The 19818-nt window shown below is 36.2% G+C and overlaps 1 protein-coding gene across 9 annotated transcripts in view; it reads right to left on the bottom strand.

The window, feature by feature from the left end:
* Positions 1-19818, bottom strand: part of TFDP2 (transcription factor Dp-2) — a 172636-nt gene that overhangs the window by 41331 nt on the left and 111487 nt on the right. For 8 of the 9 annotated variants that reach the window (XM_032408557.1, XM_032408549.1, XM_032408550.1 and 5 more), the window contains 3 exons: positions 9580-9683; positions 3888-4009; positions 2410-2457 (listed from right to left, as the gene is read on the bottom strand). In XM_032408557.1, the coding sequence (XP_032264448.1) occupies positions 2410-2457; positions 3888-4009; positions 9580-9582 (173 nt within the window). In that variant the 5' untranslated portion in view covers positions 9583-9683. The remainder of the gene's footprint in view (positions 1-2409; positions 2458-3887; positions 4010-9579; positions 9684-19818) is intronic. The other variant, XM_032408552.1, reaches the window with a different exon arrangement.

The raw sequence follows: 19818 nt of genomic DNA, 5'->3' as shown, positions 1-19818 counted from the left end.
CTGTCCAAAGGAGGAAAGAGAAAGTGAACAAACATCTTTCAGGACTAAAACTCCAGACAAGACCAAAAAGGGGTTTTTCACAGCTTCTTCTATAAGCTCTTTGAAAAGAAGTCCAGTGGATCAGAATACAGGGGAAAAAAACTCATGTGAATCCCTCAATGGATCCTTCACCCACCATACAAAATTTCTTCAGAAACTGACTTACTCTCACAAATGATCTTGACAAAGGAACAGCTGTGTAAGACATAATTAAAGCTGTACTGTCAAGTGGTAAGATGAGGATAAAAAGCCTCATATACTTTGATGTATAAATCAGTTATAATTTATAGAAGTTATAAATTTATATAGTTATAATTTATAGAAGTTATAATTTATAAGTTATAAACACATCAATATACTGATGTATCAATCCCTGAAGAAAACGAATACAAATACTTACATATGATACTAAATCAACATACAAGACATTGAAGAGATGAAGATCAGTCTATGGTTGAGAGCTAGCTTACTGAACCTCAACACTGGGAGAAGGGAAACAAAGGCGTTTCACAGCATTACAGAAAAACAATGCATTTGGAAGAAAATAAACATTTGTAAAAACAACAACAACAACAACAAGAAAATCACATGTAGTAATCTTTGTGACCTGATTGTGGGGGTGGGGGGGGTGGGATTCATTACAGTAAAGTTATATTAAAAAAATAAAAAGAATAAAAATCACTAGAAGAAAAAGTCACTGGATCATACGCAAAAAGGGAAAGCTGAATCAATGTTTATAGAAACAAATTTAATCTGGCACTTCTATATGTGATCTTTAGAGGTCTCTCTTATGAAGAGAGTGTAAAGAGACTCTTGTTTTTTATACTGTTTGTAATACATAAGTGCCACCAATCATAACTAATGAATAGTGCCATTTTAAGGCCTTAAACATTGCTAAATACATCTGTATGAACTTGTACTGCTGCCCTTTCTGAAGATAAATACAAAAAAAGACCAGTAGGCCCTGGAAAGAGGAAGTTCCATTACAGAGAAAAGAACACATCGCTCTTCATCTCTATATGATACAGCAGTTCCTCAGACTGATTTTATCTGTTCTAAACAGTTAAGAACCAAGAAGCAAGCAACAAATGCCACAAAGGAACTGAAGTACAGCTGATGCATATGCAAAAAAACACATTTTTTAATATAGATCCTCAAGGTCCTCACTCATAGTCTTTTCATTTTTATTTTAGGCTGAATTCTAACACATTTGGCCATCTAGTTTCTCAGTGCACAGCAAATCAGAGGTAGCAAACTAGAAAATAGAAAAGACAGAAAACTATTTGTTAATACTGAGAGCAGATGACCTAACAAAAGAAAGGAGATTAAAACACCATTGGAAAAAGGAGTTACAAAATCTTAGAATCAAAAATAAAATTCAAAAAGCATAGCTGGCAAAGTTTTGTTTAAAATAATAACAACTTTGGGACGCCTGGGTGGCTCAGTCGGTTAAGTGTCTGAAAAAGTATCTAAAAAAGATAGCATAAAAAGAACAGGTATTTAAACACAATTTTATTTCACGAATAATTTATTGTAACCTGTCTAATTCCACAGCAGAAACAGGTCATCATTTTGGGGTCGTGAGATCGAGCCCCATAAGAGGTTCTACTCTCAGTGGAAAGTCTGCTTCTCTCCCTCTCCCTCTGCCCCTCCCCACAATGTGTGCACACATGCTCTCTCTCTTTCTCTCAAATAAATAAATCTTTAAAAAAATAGTAACAACTTTTCAAAAATCTTGCCTCGAAGACAATGAGTTTTATTTTAACACAGTGCAACATTAATATGGTACCTCACATAGTGGCTTACACGGCACACTGAACTTTAAGTTCAAATAATGACCCTACAATGATCGTTTTTAACCCTGGAGCTTCTGACTTGGTAGACATTCATACTGCATTCAACACTCCACGGATGATTCTGACGCACACTGAGAAGCACCGTCCTAATAGTCTAAGGAAAGGTTATACTGTATTCGACATATTAGTTAAGAAAGAAGTGAGAACTTATTATAATCTTTAAATGTGTTCAATAAAACTTGTTTTTAAAAAGTTTGGGCATGTTGAGGTAATGTGGTATATTCACTCTGGTAGAACACTTATCTCCCAAAAGGAGGGAGAGGGCTAAATGACACACTACCAACAGCCAATCTACTCACAGGATAATTTCTTTCGAAACCATGCAAATATAATGAATATATGTAATGATAAGTGAAGTAGAACACTCAGTAAGGCACGAAATAAAGGCAGAAACTCAATGAAGTTAAAGTTATGTGAAGAAAAACAGCTCTAATTAAACTAGACTAGTCTGGACACCAAACTCCTCTCTACACAGTAGGATCTCCCAAACAAAATACTTAACACTTATACTCACCTTTCTGAAAAATCAGAATCTATAAATTCTCTAGCTCGTTTTCTATCACTAAAAAGAAAAAAAAAGATAGCATAAAAAGAACAGGTATTTAAACACAATTTAATTTCACCAATAATTTACTGTAACCTAATTCCACAGCAAATATATCCAAACACAAAATCTAACAAATAGAAAAGACATGTTTTATCACAGGACCAAGAAATCACAACATAATAAATTTTACCACAGGATCAAAAAGATCACAATATAACAACACAGTTTGAAATGAGCTCAATGAAAACGGGAGGAAAATATTGCACACTCAGAAAGGAGAAGGCTCAGAAAGTATTAGTCACTACGGAATGACTGAGCAATCATTCCACCCTCAATATAAAGCAAGCTGGGGCCAAAAATATCCAAACCCTGGTCATCTCCAAAGCGGGCCAACACAACTGGCATGGATTTAGCTTTCATGTTAAAATCTCTCAAGGTTATGTAGAAATCCAAGGTAACTTTCAGATCCTACGTGGGATAAGGGCTGAATAAAGGTCATGGAATTACAGGTGATTGTGTCATTTCATCTCCTTTGATAGTGAAAAAATATGTATACATATGAAACTCTTCTGTCTCTAATGTGTGTATGTGTGTGTATACATGAACATGTATATGGCTGGAAAGACTTTGCCAGGATTATTTCATTAATTCATTTAACATCCTGGAAACAAGAAAGCTCTTTCACAACCAAGATTTACTGGCTGCTTGCTAGAACTCACGATTATAAGTCAAGGAACTACCAGTATAGTACACCACCACAGAAATGACTTCTCAAGTGAACAAATGAGGTTTTGAATCCTTTATCTTACAATTTCTTTTTCTCTTATGGGAAGATGAAATGCTAAAATGAAAAGGAGCAGAGAAAGACTGGGTAAGGGTATTTTACAGGCAGAGATGAAACATGCAAAAGTTTGATACTAAAAGTGGTAAATGAGTAGCACAAGGGATATTGATTAATTGTCCAGTGTTTCAAAAGGATCAGGAGAAAAACTCAGTAAAATTTTTAATATTTCTTGGCCTCTTTTTCCTAGTTCCTTTTCTGATGTTTAAGGAAACAAAAATTCACAGGGGAAATTCTGAGTATAGCCAACATTTAATATGTAACTCTTTTCTTAAGTTTGTTAAAACAATATAAAATATAGAATTTGCATCTCCAAAGCAGTTAAATGTCATAATCAGAAAAAGTAGTCCTTTTTCAGAGTTGAAAAGTCAGAAGATTCAGGTACAAATTACTGTATTGTTTTTCTCTATTTAAAAACGGTTGCTCCATAAATGATTTATATCTAAGATATAAGGTGAAATAAAATAGGTGGTTTTAAAGGCAACACATTAGTTTTGAAGGACTCGGCTAACATAAAACAAGAATGGAAGACAAAATAGTGAGAGGAAAAGATCACAGCTTAAGAAAAAGTTTTAAAAATGGTAACTTGCAACGACATTCTTACCCTGGGACCCAGCCAGTAGCTTCTGCTATGTGTGTCTGAGTAACCATTGCTGGTGCAGGGGTATATGGACTCCCAATCAGAACACTTCCTGAACTGGTTAGTCTCTGTGGTGTGCTTATAATCTATAAAGTTAGGACACAGAAAATCACATTCTTAGTTATTAAGAAATGCATACAGGCAGAAAATAATGTTGACTGCTAAGCTGCATTTAAAGAGGAAATCTTACTGCCTAAAATGCACTTAATATCAATCATCTAAAACATAAGCTTTCATTCACTTATATTCTAGGATCTTAAAGCACAAGTAATTGAATACTGACATGAGGTCACAATACAGGTTTCAGCAAGTGAACAGCAATTTGGAAGGATTAAGTTGGCAACTAACAGTGTTTTAAAAATCAGAAAAACAAAAAGCTTTCTTTGAAATATAGAACCTAACTGCAGTTGAACTTGATGTATTCAAACTAGGGCAAGAGTAAATCAGGTCTTCATGTCCAAAATATACACAAAGGCATTATATAATTTGGATTATTATAACAGATGCCATTTCATCTTCTTTTTTCAAGAGCATTTCCTCATGTCATTAAATATTCTCCAAAGACATTTTAAAGACAGTGAAACATTTCATCATGTGGATTTATTATCCCCTATTAGATATATATGGATATTCAATAATCCAATATTATAAGCAATGCTGTGATGAACATTTTTGTATAATGATCTTGGCCTTAGTATCTATTTCCTAAGGACAGACTCTAGAAAGGTAATTAATGCAACTAAGGATATAGACTTTTAAAAAAAGTTTCTTGATAGGTGCTACCAAATTGCTGCCCAGGACTTCACTGGTAAACAGACCATGTTTTTTCCAAAAATGTTTATAATAATTAGTACAAAAAACAATTTAGCATTCTACTAATATAAGTATTTTTGTCAAAAAAATAAGAGCATGTTCCAGTGAGTGGGGGTATTAATGCAACAACACTGGCCCCACATTAGTAACTATTGAAGACCGAACTGTGGGGCACACAGGGATTCTCTTTTTTTTCTTTCCAACTCCGAGGCACAGGATCGCCCTCACCTGGGCAACCCCAGATCTTCGGATCTCCTAAAGTGAAGAGATTATTTTCGTATACTTTTGAAAATTTCCGTAACAGCTTAAGGTTTTAAGTACCAATTAAGAGAGAAAAGCATCTATGTGGGCTACATACAATTTTTAAACGACAGATCTTTTTTTTTTTAAGAGTTTATTTATTTATTTGACAGAGAGAGACACAGCAAGAGAAGGAACACAAGCAGGGGGAGTGGGAGAGAGAGAAGCAGGCTTCCTGCGGAGCAGGGAGCCCCATGTGGGGCTCGATCCCAGGACCCTGGGATCATGATCTGAGCCAAAGGCAGACGCCTAACGACTGAGCTACCCAGGCATCCCTAAATGACAGATCTTGAAAGAAATAGTTATTTCTACTGCCTGATGTAGGTCAAAATACTAATTAATTTTTGTATCCCTGATAAATGAAACCTGTTTCTGCAGGCAGGGTCTAATTCCAGTCATTAAGTTAGCTGCTAAGTTGCTCCATAAAGAACAATGAGAAGGATTCACTTGCATTTCAAGCTTAGTTCAGCCTTTGTTATTAAAGCCTCGTCAACATTTATTCATTTACTAAATATTTAAGAATGTTAGTTACCTCTGTTTGTGTATGGCATTTTGCCAATTTGGAGCTAGGGAGATGTTATTATATACAAATGCCTAGGAAATAATTTTAATAAGTTAATTCTGCAGTTAAAAAAATAAAAACAGAAGACAATAAACACTGATAGATGTCTGGAGAATTCTGATTCTCTACAATATTCCAGGGACTATTTTTTTTTTTTTTAAGATTTTATTTATTTGACAGAGAGAAAGAAAGAGACGGCGAGAGAGGTAACACAAGCAGGGGGAGTCGGAGAGGGAGAAGCAGGCTTCCCGCCGAGCAGGGAGCCCGATGCGGGGCTCGATCCCAGGACCCTGGGATCATGACCTGAGCTGAAGGCAGTCACTTAACCAACTGAGCCACCCAGGAGCCCCTCCAGGGACTATTAAATGAGGAATTCAGAAGCTTACCTCATGAGAAAATATGAATACTGGACAAGGGGTGTGTATCTCCTACCCTTCTACACCCCCCCCGCCCCGCACCTCCATTTCAGCATAAAATCTTTAAGGGTAGATCAAATGTTTGCAGAGCCTAGCACAGTGCTAGGAGATATTCACAGGAAAGGTACAATAAATATTTGATGAACTGAGACAGAAGACCCAGCTCTTAAAATGAAAAAAGTAGCTTCTCTGTTTATTAATATGCCAAAAAGGACTACATAAAATCCAGTAAGAAAATACAATATAAAGGACATAATTCTCACCCAATCACTACATCACACATTCATATGTCCTATATCATGCTGACCTTGGGTGTGAAGCTTAAGAAGGAAAATTTGAGTATTTGATCAGTCTCTGGTCTACTCTATTTCTAGAACAGGAGTCTCCACAAAGCAATTCTAATCATCCAGACTCACCCTTGAGATAGCCTGCATTATTTGTGCAGTATTATTACTAAGTTCTTTTTCTGTATCTGTTATTAGTAGCCTACAAGCTCAGTTTACCTGATTTAAAGGGCTTTGTCGGAAAAAAAAAAAAAAAATATGAGGAGAGGAGGAAAGGAAACAGGACATAGGAAAAACCCAGTTATCATTACTGAGAAAGGCTTTGGAAATGAATTGCTATGTTCTGGTTTATTTTTTTCTTCCTCAATGTCAGAATGTCAGCTGATATTCTTTGCTGATCTGACAGTGATTAGCAATATTCTGTTCTTTTCTCTTAGCCTAGTGCCTGGTATGCCCTTAATAGCAGAAATCCTCAATAAACATTTCCTGATGAACAAATTGGAGGGATGATATACTTGAACTAAAAAGACAAGTTAGAAGTTCATATGAGATGCTATGAGTTCCTAAATTAGGACAATAACAGTGAACCTTAAGAAAAAAGATCAAAGAAAAGCCAACAGAACTTGATCAACCACTGAATACAGGAAAATTATATAGGTGATGAGTCAGATATGTTTTATAAAACTGAACTTTAATTTTGAAATCCAAAATTGAAATTAGAGGTAATTACTTCCTATATTCAGTTGATCTGATAAGGAAAATGAACATTTATTTTAAATTCCAGCATCTACCTCCCCCCACCCCAAAGAAATCCTTAATTTAAACGTAATCATGCAGTTTTTTGACAATGGATTACAGTTGGGCTATGAAAATCATATAGCAATTGAACTTCATTCTGAAGATTTTCTGCCTTCAATCAATATATCTTACATACTACTGCCATCTACGGTACGAATAGCCAAGAGATTGTTACAGCCTTGTATGATAGCTACACTGGGGGTGAATAGCATCCAGTTGTCCAATCACTACGTTGTATGCCTGAAACTAATGTTAACATTTTGTGTCAATGATACTTCAATTAGAAAGGAAAAGAAAAGAAAATAGAAAAGAAAAGCCAAGATAGCATCTGTATTCTGAAGGGAAAAAGAATCTATACAATTGGGGGTGCCTGGGTGGCTCAGTCATTAAGTGTCTGTGTTTGGCTCAGGTCATGATCCCAGGGTCCTGGGATTGAGCCCCACATCGGGCTCCCTGCTCGGTGGGAAGCCTGCTTCTCCCTCTCCAGCTCTCCCTGCTTGTGTTCCCTCTCTCACTGTGTCTACTCTGTCAAATAGATAAATAAAATCTTAAAAAAAAAATCTATAAAAAGTATTACATTAAAGGATTTTATTATTTCACAAAATTTTAGTTTTCACTATAAGAAACATGTACCTCTTAACCATGTTAAAATAAAGACGGTTATGAGATTGTATGACAAGATACCTTTAAGTAAAGGGCAAGTATTCAAACTAAAACAGTTATTGTTAAATTAGTTTCTATAAACACAGAAAACAACCTTCTTCTTGGGATTTTTTGAAATTTCTATCTACCATTAAGACTTGGCTAGAGACATGTGAAATTTAAAGGGCAAGTAGAGAAAGACAACAGAAAGAAGCAGGTTTTAAAAAAGAAAAAGAGGTTATATTCAAGAGTTTTCCAACTTAAAAAAACTGTTTTTAAATCACAGATGAGAGACTGAAAGTGAGGGGACAATATTCGAAAGAGATAAACAAAAGAAGAGAGAAATGGCTCTAACTGGGATTCTACAACAATTAGAAAGTCAAAAAGAAAGCTCTCATTTCTGTCCAAGAACTGAGAACTATGAAAAACACCTCAGTATTAAGGACACAAATTAAGGCCTGGTTTAAAGAAGAGTCCCAAATCTCCTTTCCTTCTTCTGACCTTTGTTTTGCTGATTCTGAGGTTTGTAGTAATGAGGTAAGTAGTATACAAGACTACCTATCATTGTCAGAACTGAGGTATAATAGTAATTACATGTACAATAGCTCAAATGGACAATGGAAAGAAAAACTGTTCCCAAAAGAAGAATTCAAATTTGAGCCATAGCAGTGTCACTAAGATATTGACAGGAAACAGTCTCTCGAAACAGAGTACTGTGTAGGAGAAATTCTAAGAGTTCGGGGATGTTTATTTAATTTTGGTGTTTATATAATCACATTTCAAAATACAGACTTTAAAGTCAGGTGCCTTATCTCATTTACACCTACTGCAGTGGCTGGTGAGAAGCAAAAGCTTAGTAAATGTTTGAAATATAACCTGAACTACCTTGAAATGGGGATACTTAGCTGAGCTTAAGTCTCCATGAGGCTTGGAGCTAGACTACACATTCTTTACATAGTTACAGAAAATTGTGCAAGATTTTTAGCTTGAATTCTGTAGATAATTAACAGTCCTCAAGTGATCAAGAAAAATGTCATGTCTTGAATGTCTTAAAATCTTTAAGATTTGCTGAAGCCACTAAATACGCTAAGATATATTTTTCGCCTAAATAATTTTGCATTTAACAGAGTTCACAGTACTGAGTATTATGGGCAAAATTTATCCTTCTTGCTCTATAGATGAGAACGTGCAAGCACTGACAATGAAGAGTTACTGTTCAAGTGTTTACATACTTTTGCTAATGGTGGCTGAGACCATTAAATTAAGTATAGTTTTTAGGGTAACTGCATGCGACTTTGTTTATAAATAAGGCTTTTCTAAAAGTGCTATATACTTCAAGCTCTCGCATAATTAATGGAATATCTTCAGAGAAACAGTTAAATATTTTCCATTTTTCATTCATATTTCTATTGCTAAAGATTGATAGCTCTGGATATAGATTAACTGTTGGATCATATTCAATTTATATGAGCGTACATAGCCTAGGGCAGTAAAGGTTATTTTATAAGAAAAAAAGAGGAGAACATAAAACAACAGATTTCAAATCAATTTAATCAAATTACAAACAAGAGAAGCCTACCATAGGCAGCAAGCAAAAACCTTGATATTACATATCCAGAATCCAGATTCAAATACACGAAAATTAAACACCGAAGAGCACAATGCCTTTCTTTTCCTCAAGACTTAACCAGTTACATTCTGATGAAAACAAAACTTCTTAAAAAAGTGAATGAGTTAAGAAGTGAACTGCAATTTTTGTCCAGCATCTTTAGTACTATTATCCTCTAAATTAGTCTTGCCTAAGCAAAATGTCAAATTCTAAGATTTGATGGTTTTCTTACCATTTGGGGTCCAACATTCACATTTATTGGTCCTAAGGTTTTTGGTAAAATCTTTGTTGGTGAGTTGGTGCTGGAAACTGGAAATGCAACAAATGAAATGTTACCTGAAATGATATCAAAATATTAGGTTAATGTTCTGTAATATCAAGGTCACCTTCTATCTATACATTCATGGTCCTAACCCCAGTTTTGCTTAAGTAACTTATAATGATCTTAATAATTAAGTTAAAACAAGAAGCCTTACTGAAAAGCCATTCTAATGATTGCTTTCTTGTAGTGAATACAATTAGTTCTGCTAAATAGGAAAACTGTAAAATAAATAGTTCAGTCTATCTGACAATTAACTACTGGACTTTTAGGGGGTTTTCAGAGGAAAAAATTTTTAGAGAATACATACTGCAAATCAGAGTTTATATCAGAGTAGAGAAATCTAGTTAGGTCTTTATTAGACACCACAGAACAAAAAAAAGTATGAAGTAGACATGAAGTAAAGTATCTATTAGAATTTATTTATAGTATAAAAGAAAATATTTATACTAAAAGTTAACATGTTTTCATATGAGTTGGTAGTTTTTTGAGGTTTTATCACACCGGAGAAAAAAATATGATGCCACCTAGTGATACTGAGAACTGTGGGATGTATACAGTGTTTTCAAGTGATATCAACACTTTATTTTTATTTTTTTTAAAGATTTTATTTATGTATTTGACAGAGACAGACACAGCGAGAGAGGGAACACAAGCAGGGGGAGTGGGAGAGGGAGAAGCAGGCTTCCCGCCTTAGCAGGGAGCCCGATGTGGGACTTGATCCCAGGACCCTGGGATCATGACCTGAGCTGAAGGCAGACGCTTAACGACTGAGCCACCCAGATGCCCCAGTATCAACACTTTAAATTTGAAATTAAGGTAGCCAAGTGGACCCCAGAAATGAAAAGCCATCCAATAACTTTCTGAACTGTGTCAACTACTTAACTCCTCTGGACCAACTTCAGTTTATCAATGTTTTTCTTAATAATCTAATGTAACAGAGGAGATCACCCAGAAAGTACGTGAAAGAGGTTCAATACTGAAACTCTGGGGGAAAAAAATGGCATTTAAGAGCAGGACGAGACACCTCCTTCTCAGATGGCCCCCTTGGCTCTCCCAGCACTTGCCCAGACTCCTTAACCCCATCCTCTCACCTCCTGATTCTCAGCAGATACTCCTATTTCCTTCAGTAAGGAAATCAGGCCATCAGGCTATATTAGAGCTATTAGAGCTTCTCTTCCCTGACCTGTGAACCTATCTGCACCCTCACCTATTTTTACTGCTTTCTCTCTGAATGTAAATTCTCATATAAATGATTTCTTTTTTGTCTCTGCACATGGTGTCTACTCAGGGGTCTCACTTATCAATTATCTACTGCCTCCTGAGTTTTCGACTGCACCGTCAGCTCCTCCCCTTCAGTTTCTCTCTCTGCCCATTTGCCCTGTATCATTTTCCCTCAATACCCACATTTTAAAATCAAATCCTTCATCTTTCTCATGCCCACTCAACAAGGTCTAATAGCCAAATCTGTTTCTCCTTCATGCTCTTGGCATATGACCGAGTCTTGGTAGATGATCATTATCATCCCAGTGACCCAGTCCAGAAACAATCAACCCCCTCCTTATTCAACTGACCACTGTACCCTACCTGCTATCTCCTTACTCTGGCTCCTTTATGCCGCTGCCACTTGTTTAGTTTGAAACTTTATCAAATCTGATTTGAACACAGTTACCCTCGAACGCAGTGATTCAACACCGTAGCTGTGCAACAGAATTATCTGGGACTCAATAAAAAATACCAATGCCTCAGTCCCACCTCCAGAGCTGCTGATAAAACTGGCCGGGAGTGAACCTGGGCATCAGACCGTTGAAAGTTCTCCAGGTGGTTCCAGTGTGCAACCTCTCTAACTGGAAATGCTGCTTCAAATAGCTTTGCTAGCCCTCCACACATCTGTAACAAACCAGTTTTTCAACTGGGGAAACTGTTCTGGACACTCCCCTACTTTAGGCCTTCAAAGATTCCCCAACACTTTCAATGCCTCTCAGATTCCTCAACATGGCACAACAGCTTCTATCTGGAGATCTCACTCCTGCCTCCCTTCCCAGCTTCATCTTCAGCTACTCCCTCCACTCCAGTCAGGTTAAATACTTTGCAATTCCAGAAAGGCCCCAGCTCAACCACTCCAGTTTTGACACACACTTTTCCTTCTGTTGGAAGCCTCTCTCTGCTGGGGCTACTTCTACCCCCTAGCACTTCAAAATGGCATTCCATACCATTTTCTAAGTCATTACTGTGTGCCAGAGTCTGTTCCAGAGGCTTCCCATATATACACCATCTCATTAAGCTTAGGACAACAGTGTGAAATGTATTATTACTGTCTCCATTTTACACATTTAGAAACTGAGATAGAATGAGGTTAAAGAATTTGTACAAGGTCCCAGAGCTAGTGAGGGCAATAGCTCCACCTCCCAAGTTTCTGCTCTGTGTGTCACCTCTCCTTATAAGCTGTTCTCAGCCTCTGTGGTCGAGTTCCTGGATGCCCTTCTTTTGACTTTTCATAAAACCTATGATCATTTGCTTGTTCTAGCTATCATTTACTTAGTTCTAAGTGGGCTATGTCTCTCAGCTTTGTATCCTAGCACCTGGTTTAGTCCCTGGCACAAAATAGGTGCACAAAACTATAAGAACTAATTAGTATAGACTGGAGCTATTACCTTTTCTAATCTGGATGCCATATTTCCTGCAATGTAGCCTACCCTGTATTTTTTGTTGTTGTTACCTTCTAACTGGTGCCATAACTTATAAAGTCTGAAATAAATTTAAATGCTAGGTCCTTTATTATTTTGAACAACCAATATGTCAAATAAAGTTTCCTTCCTCTATAACCATGAAACTGATTTTTGTTTTTATATAACATGCATATTTTACCAATTGCTAAATATTAAGGTTCTTATCAAGCTTCCCAAATATGGTTATTCACCTATTTAAGAATCCACTCTAACTGGAGAATAATTATCTATGATTCTAGGGGGAAGAACAGCTATGTAATCGATAGACAGGTGCCATAAACTCAGTCCCAGGCAGGACAGGCATGTGAGAAGAGCACAGCCCTGCAAAAGTCTGATTCTCAGATTTTTTTAATTGAAGTACAGCTGACATACAATATTATATTAGTTTCAGGTGCACAACATAGGGATCTGACAATTACATATATTACAAAATGCTTACCGTGGTAAGTGCAGTTACCATCTGTCACCATACATTATTACAGTATTATTGACTTAATATTCTCCATGCTGTATGTTACAACCCTGTGACTGACTTATTTTATAACTGGAAGTTTATACTTCTTAATCCCCTTCACCTATCTATCCCCTGACCTCCTCTCCTCTGGCAACCACCGGTTTGTTCTCTGTATTTATGAGTCTGTTTCTGCTTTTGTTTGTTCATTTATTTTTTTAAGAGTCCACATGTGAAGTTAAACCATTTGGTATTTGTCTCCTCAGATGGTTTTTAAAAATGACCTTAGCACTGCTCAATGTTTAAGATGAGATCATTTCTGATACACTGTTAGAAGCAAAAGTAAAAAACTTGCAAAAAGCAGTGGAACAAGAAATACAAAAAAAAGACAATTAAGGTTAGGGAACAGACTGACTCCGATTTTAAACCTAACACTAAAGGAAAATAAAGAATATAAAACTTAGGTCAAAACAAAATGAAAAATATCATTAAAGCCAGATCTGTCATGTCAGTTAATACCATAAGAATTTAGAGGGAACTTAATAAATTTGACAAATTGATTCTAAAGTGCATCTGGAAGAGTGAAGGCAGAGAACACCCAAGAAAATCAAAAAAAAAAAAAAAAAAGAATAACAGGAAAGAGGGGAACTTTAGCCTACCAGATTTCAAAATTATTACACAGCTGAAGTGACTGAAATAATGTGATATTGCTAAGAAGCAGATAAAAAAAGTGACAAAACAGAAATTAAAGTCCAGAAATTACTTCATGTATATATGAAAATGTTATATATGGTAAAGGCAGCATTTCAAATCAATGTGGGAAAGGGCAGATTACTTAAAAAATGTTTGTTTGTTTGTTTTTTTTAAACATCTTATTTATTTGACAGAGACAGAGATAGTGAGAGCAGGAACACAAGCAGGGGGAGTGGGAGAGGGAGAAGCAGGCTTCCCACCAAGCAGGGAGCCCGATGTGGGGCTCATCCAAGGACCCTGGGGTCATGACATGAGCCCAAGGCAGACGCTTAACAACTGAGCCACCCAGGTGCCCTTAAAAAATGTTCTTGATTGTACATCTGAAAACTAATACAACACTACGTCAGCTACACTTCAATAAAAAAAAAAAAAGAGACACACACGAAAGAAATGTTTCTGAGATAAGAAATTGTCCACTTGGGTAAAAGAAACCTTGGATTTCAATTTCTCATCTTGTACAAAAATCAATTCCCAAAAGATCAAATATTTAAACATAAAAATTAAAGCCATAATGCCTGGATGGTTCAGTTGGTTTTTTATAATCTGGGGATGAAGAAGGCCCTTCCAAGCATGTTAGAGAATTTAGAAATCTTTTTTTTTTTTTTTTAAAGATTTTATTTATTTATTTGACAGAGAGAGAGACAGCGAGAGCAGGAACACAAGCAGGGGGAGTGGGAGAGGGAGAAGCAGGCCTCCCGCCGAACAGGGAGCCCGATGTGGGACTCGATCCCAGGACCCTGGGATCATGACCTGAGCTGAAGGCAGACGCTTAACGACTGAGCCACCCAGGCGCCCAGACTTTAGAAATCTTAAGTGAAAACAGACTGATAGATGGGACTAAGTAAAAATAAATGTTTCCTAAATAGCAAAAGACCTAATACACTTAAGAGACAAATCTCAGACTTGGTAAACAAATTTGCAACATATAGGTCATTAGATTACTATCCTTAAAAACTTGTATTTACTTAACTTCCCACTTTTAAGTCAATAACAGTAAAACAATACCTCAATATAAAAATAAGCTGAGGGCATAAAGAAACCTAAATGTCAATGATCATATGAAAAGATGCTTGATTTTAATAAAAAAAAAATTTACACTTTTTAGAAAAAGAAACCATTTTATGTACCAGATTGATAAAGATTAATAAGTTTGATAATGCCGAGTTGGTAAAAATGTGGCATAATGGGTGCATTTACAAAATATTTACTTGGCAGCTACTATATGTCAAGTACTAATGTTAAGCACTTATGCATATTCAGTGCAAGGGACACTGTCCCCTGCACTCAGCAGCTAACACATTGTTGGTGGGAGAGATATTGGACAGTCTTTCTGGAGGGCAGTCGGACAATGTAACTAGAGAGGAGGTAATGGGTCTGTCTGTTAGAGGACATCATTTTAAATAAGTGCTTTAAAAACAATTATACACATTTTAAAGGCTCTTTCCACTTCAACAAATGTCCTTTCAGCTGCTCTCCATTGCCTAAGTGGCAAGCTGATCCCTGGCCTCTGCATCAACATCACAATTAATTCCCAATAATGGGAATACCCTCTGAGCAGCAATTCCTCTGCTGGATATATATCCTAATAAACCAAGCAGATAAGAACAGTTATACATGTCCTAGAATTGCAACATTATAGATAAAGGCAAAAACCTAGAAACAATTTTAATGCATAAATATCTTTTGGTACATGTACATGATGGAATATTATACAGTCCCTGAAGCAGAATTACAAGTATGTATTTGCCATGGAAAAATGTTCCCATTATAAGAGGCTATGATTAGTATGACTACATTTACCTAAAAACTACATACTCATAAGTTCTATAAGCATAAAAAGTATGGGAAGATAAACAACAAATGTATGAGAGGTTATCTCTGGTGAGTAGTATGGTGAAATGTTTTACTTGTTTTATACTTTTTCATTACTTGAAAAAACATCTTATGAACATGCAAGTGCTTGTTTTATAATTTAGAAAGCTACTGCCATTCTGGAGGGAAAAGAGAAGAAGGGAGGAAGGGAAAGAATCAGTCACAGCTGTTGAAACAAGATAAAAATCTATAAATGACACTACATCAAAAACTAATGATGTAATGTATGGTGATTAACATAACATAATAAAATTTTAAAAAATCTATAAATTAGGTATCTGTGTTTTATAATTAGTAAAAATGAAATCTGCTTTGAAAGTAGTTAAAGGGGCTCCACTGGGATTTCAATAATTATAACATCCAGAAATAAAAGCCATGCATTTTAGACATTGTTTACTTTCATCAAATCAACTAGGTTCAACAGCAGAAACAGAACTTTTTTGACTCAAAAGGACATACTTAAATCGGTTATAAACATCCAGTATCCCAACATTTCAGCCAGGTTAAGAGAAGTAAACCAACCCAACTCTAAAGACTTTTTCCTAAGTACCTGGCCTTAATTCATAGCTCCTTGGCAACAGGGGCTTGACACTGTCCAGAAGCCAATTCCTGGCAGTTGGTGTATTTATTAAAAACAAAAATTTAAAGACCTGCCTGGATTTGGGTTTTGGCAATTCCCCACATTAACTAAATGAGATGAATCACCTAGGGAAGTGGCTCGGAAAAAGAGCTAAAAACTTAGCCAAATCTTGGCAAAGGCACACAATTTTGGCTCAAAATTTTATTTCAATTTTCTGAGTAATTAGAATCTTTCTGTTTTCTATTAGAATTGCCTAGACACCAAAGATTTCTTTCACTCATAATTCTTATAAGGGGTTCTAGTTCCAGTTAGTCACCTTCAATATGTCCAATTAAAATGAAAAATTCAGTGAAATAACTGTGGTTTGTCTACATGATGCCAGTGTAAGTTATTTTTTCACTGTACTGACTTTCTGGGAAAAAAAATTTTTTTTTGGCCTGATTTAGTTTTTGGAAAAACCTTCACCCAAGCCTGTATCACATCCTCCTAGAAGAACCAAATTAATAACTTACTCTAAGAAACAGTATGCCTATTTTACGGGTTTATAAATACCTCAAATCAGAAATAGTGGTATATCCCATATACACACAGGGTCCAACTTCAAAGGAAAAGCTAACCTTCAGCCCTAAATAGTTAGAAAATGACCTAGTTTGTGGTGGTGGAGGTGTCTGTCAAAGTCACACAACTCTAGGCTAATGGGGTTAGGCTTTATTATATGCAAATTATACCTTAATAAAAAAATGGGAAAAAGTGACCTAGGCAGTTTCATACTTACAAGAGACTAATTATAGATTATATAATCATTTTGCTTTCTTCCCTCAGATATTTACTTGCCTTATTCCCCAGCTTCCTTCTAGTCTGTGGCTTGGTCATCACATCAGAGATGACTGATTACTCTATATAAGCACTTCCTAATTTACTATGATTTTTCACCAGAATACTTAATCTCTATGTGATATATTGCCTATTAATATTTATCTGCTTAGGTGATTATTATCTGTCCAGAGCCCACCCACTCCCAGAATTTAAGTTCCATCAGGACAGGGGCTTCATTATCTCATCCATTGCTGTATCTCCAGCACCTAGCACACCCCGCCTGAGACATAGCAAAGTTCAACAAATACTGTTGCACGAAAATGAATACATGAATGAATACATGAGTGTCTGGATGGAAGCATACGATACAAATTTGTGAGACACATGAGACACGAGTATATTGTGAAAACTAAGCCTCCTTCTATCTCCAACCACCACCTAACCATTCCCTTCCCTAGTGATGGCTACTAGTGCCAGGTTGTCTATAACCTTCCGGAAAGATTCTAACATAAACAAACACATATGCATAAACGTTCCTTTTTCCTTCACATATAGTTGAATACTATATCAGTTTCCATGTTGCTTTTTTCCCACTTAATAATACTGCATCTATCTTAGATGTCTTCCCATACTTGTATACGTAGTTTTGCCTCAATATTTACTTTGTAAACCACATAGTATAACTTTTTATGGATCTACATGTTTATCAATCCCTTAGTAATGGAAAAGCTTTTAATATTACAAACATTATTAATAGCTTTTAATATTACAAGCATTATTAATAATAAAATCTATTACTACAAATAATACTGCAATGACTATTCATGTCTTTACACATACTGGTTGTACCAAATGACTGCACCAATTCACCCTCCATACAGAAATGTATAAAAATGTCCATTTTCACATATCCTTACCATCTCAGTGTTAATCGAACTTTGTCAACTTTTAGGTTAAAAACAGTTTCTCATTTTATTTTGGTTTTAATTTATTATAATGAATAAGGCTGAGATGTTTTGTTTAAAAGTCATCTAAATTTTCCTTCCTGAAAATTATGCCCACCTTTCATTTGCTGTTGATTTTTTTATTGGTAGACCCTCTTTAAATATTGAAAAAATAAGTATATTCTTTGTTATGCCTGATGCAAATATTTTTCCCAATTTGACATTAGCCTTTTGCTTTTATATACGATTTTCTTTGCACATTTTTAAAGAATGTAGTTTCTTGGGTTTTTTTAGAGAGGGAGAGTGGGCGGGAGGGGAGGGGCAGAGGGAGAGAGAAAATCCTAAGCAGGCTCCACACCCAGCACAGAGCCCAACTTGGGGTTCAATCCCACAACTCTGAGATCCTAACTGGAACCGAAATCAAGAGTTAGATGCTTAACCAACTTAGCCACTCAGGCACCCCAAGAATGTAGTCAATTTTATAGTGATTCTTTTCTTTTGTGACTTTTGTGTCATACACAAGGTCTGTAAGTATGTTTAAAAATAAAAATGAAGGTCAGAGTAACTGCTAAGTTTATTTATCCCCCTCCTTGGAGGTGCACATTATATACAGACATGCTACATTTTACTTATCTTACAGGTTTGGTAATTCCAGTTGGCTATGATGTTCTTCAAAATTAGCTATCATTAGTTATATACTAAGATTATATTAAACATCCCCCATGTTTTCTTATAATACCTTAATGCCTTCGTTTTAAGTTTTACATCCTTGACCCATATGGAATCTATTTGATGTGAGAAATAAAAGATCCATTTTTTCCCCTCAGATGGCTACTTAAAAAAAAATATTTTATTTACTTATTTGAAAAAGAGAGAGCACACGGGGGAGGGGCAGAGGGAAGAGGGACAAGCAGACTCCTGACGTGGGGCTCCATCCCAGGACCCTGAGATCATGACGTGAGCTGAAGGCAGACGCTTAACTGACTGAGCCACCCAGGCAACTCCGCCTCAGATGGCTATTTTTAATGAATAATCTACTTCCCCTCCCCCATGCTGCTATGAAATGCTACCTTGATCATTTACTTATTTGGGTCAATTTACTGACTTTCTATTCTGCTCCACAGATCTGCCTATTTATGTGACAGTATCACATGCTTTTATTTCATTGGTGATTAACGTTTCCACCAGAGAATAAGCTGAGTCAGAACAGGACTGTCAAGCATTTCTTTCCTTTTAACTATTAAAAGGATTATTGCCCTTTTAACTATTTGTTAATAAGTGTTGTAAAGGACTATCAATTGGTTTCAAATAAAGTACTAATGAGGTCAAGTCACGGGTCAATTCTAGAAAAGGCCAATTCATTTTGCAAAGAAAAAAGATTCCACACCTTAAGACTATTTCTAATTTCAGCCAGCCATCTAGAAAGCATGTATGTCACTGAAGAGTGGACTAGAGAGAAACAGTATGGATGGCTTAGAGGATTATTTATCACCTTTATTTGACAAATAACTCAGGCCCAATAGTTCAATGCACTATTTTCATAAGTAAAACACATTAATAACGCATAATTAATTTGAAAAGGCAGCATATCCAACTGGAAATGCCAAACCTGCAAGATAAATAAAATAGAACATATCTACATAACCATAACTACATTGCTACAAATGGGAGGTGTGAGAAACAGAAGATAAAAGTTCCTACTATCGGGCACCTGGGTGGCTCAGTTGGTTAAGGGTCTGCCTTCGGCTCAGGTCATGACCCCAGGGTCCTGGGATTGAGCCCTGAGTCTGGCTCCTGCTCAGAGGGGAGTCTGCTTCTCCCTCTCCCACTGCCCCTCTGCACCCACCCCCCGTGTGTGCTCTCTGTCCCGCTCACTCTCTCAAATAAATAAATAAAATCTTAAAAAAAAGGTTCCTAATATCTCCATAGTTTAATGGTTAAAGCGGCCTCTAGAACTACCCCCGCCATATTTGGTTCTACAATGGAATTCAAGCAGTCTATAGTACA

This window comes from Phoca vitulina, unplaced genomic scaffold (assembly GCF_004348235.1).
Source record: "Phoca vitulina isolate PV1807 unplaced genomic scaffold, GSC_HSeal_1.0 scaffold10, whole genome shotgun sequence".
NCBI lineage: Eukaryota > Metazoa > Chordata > Mammalia > Carnivora > Phocidae > Phoca > Phoca vitulina.
Note: the sequence above shows the minus strand (reverse complement) of the source record. Positions and strands in the feature narration are given on the sequence as shown.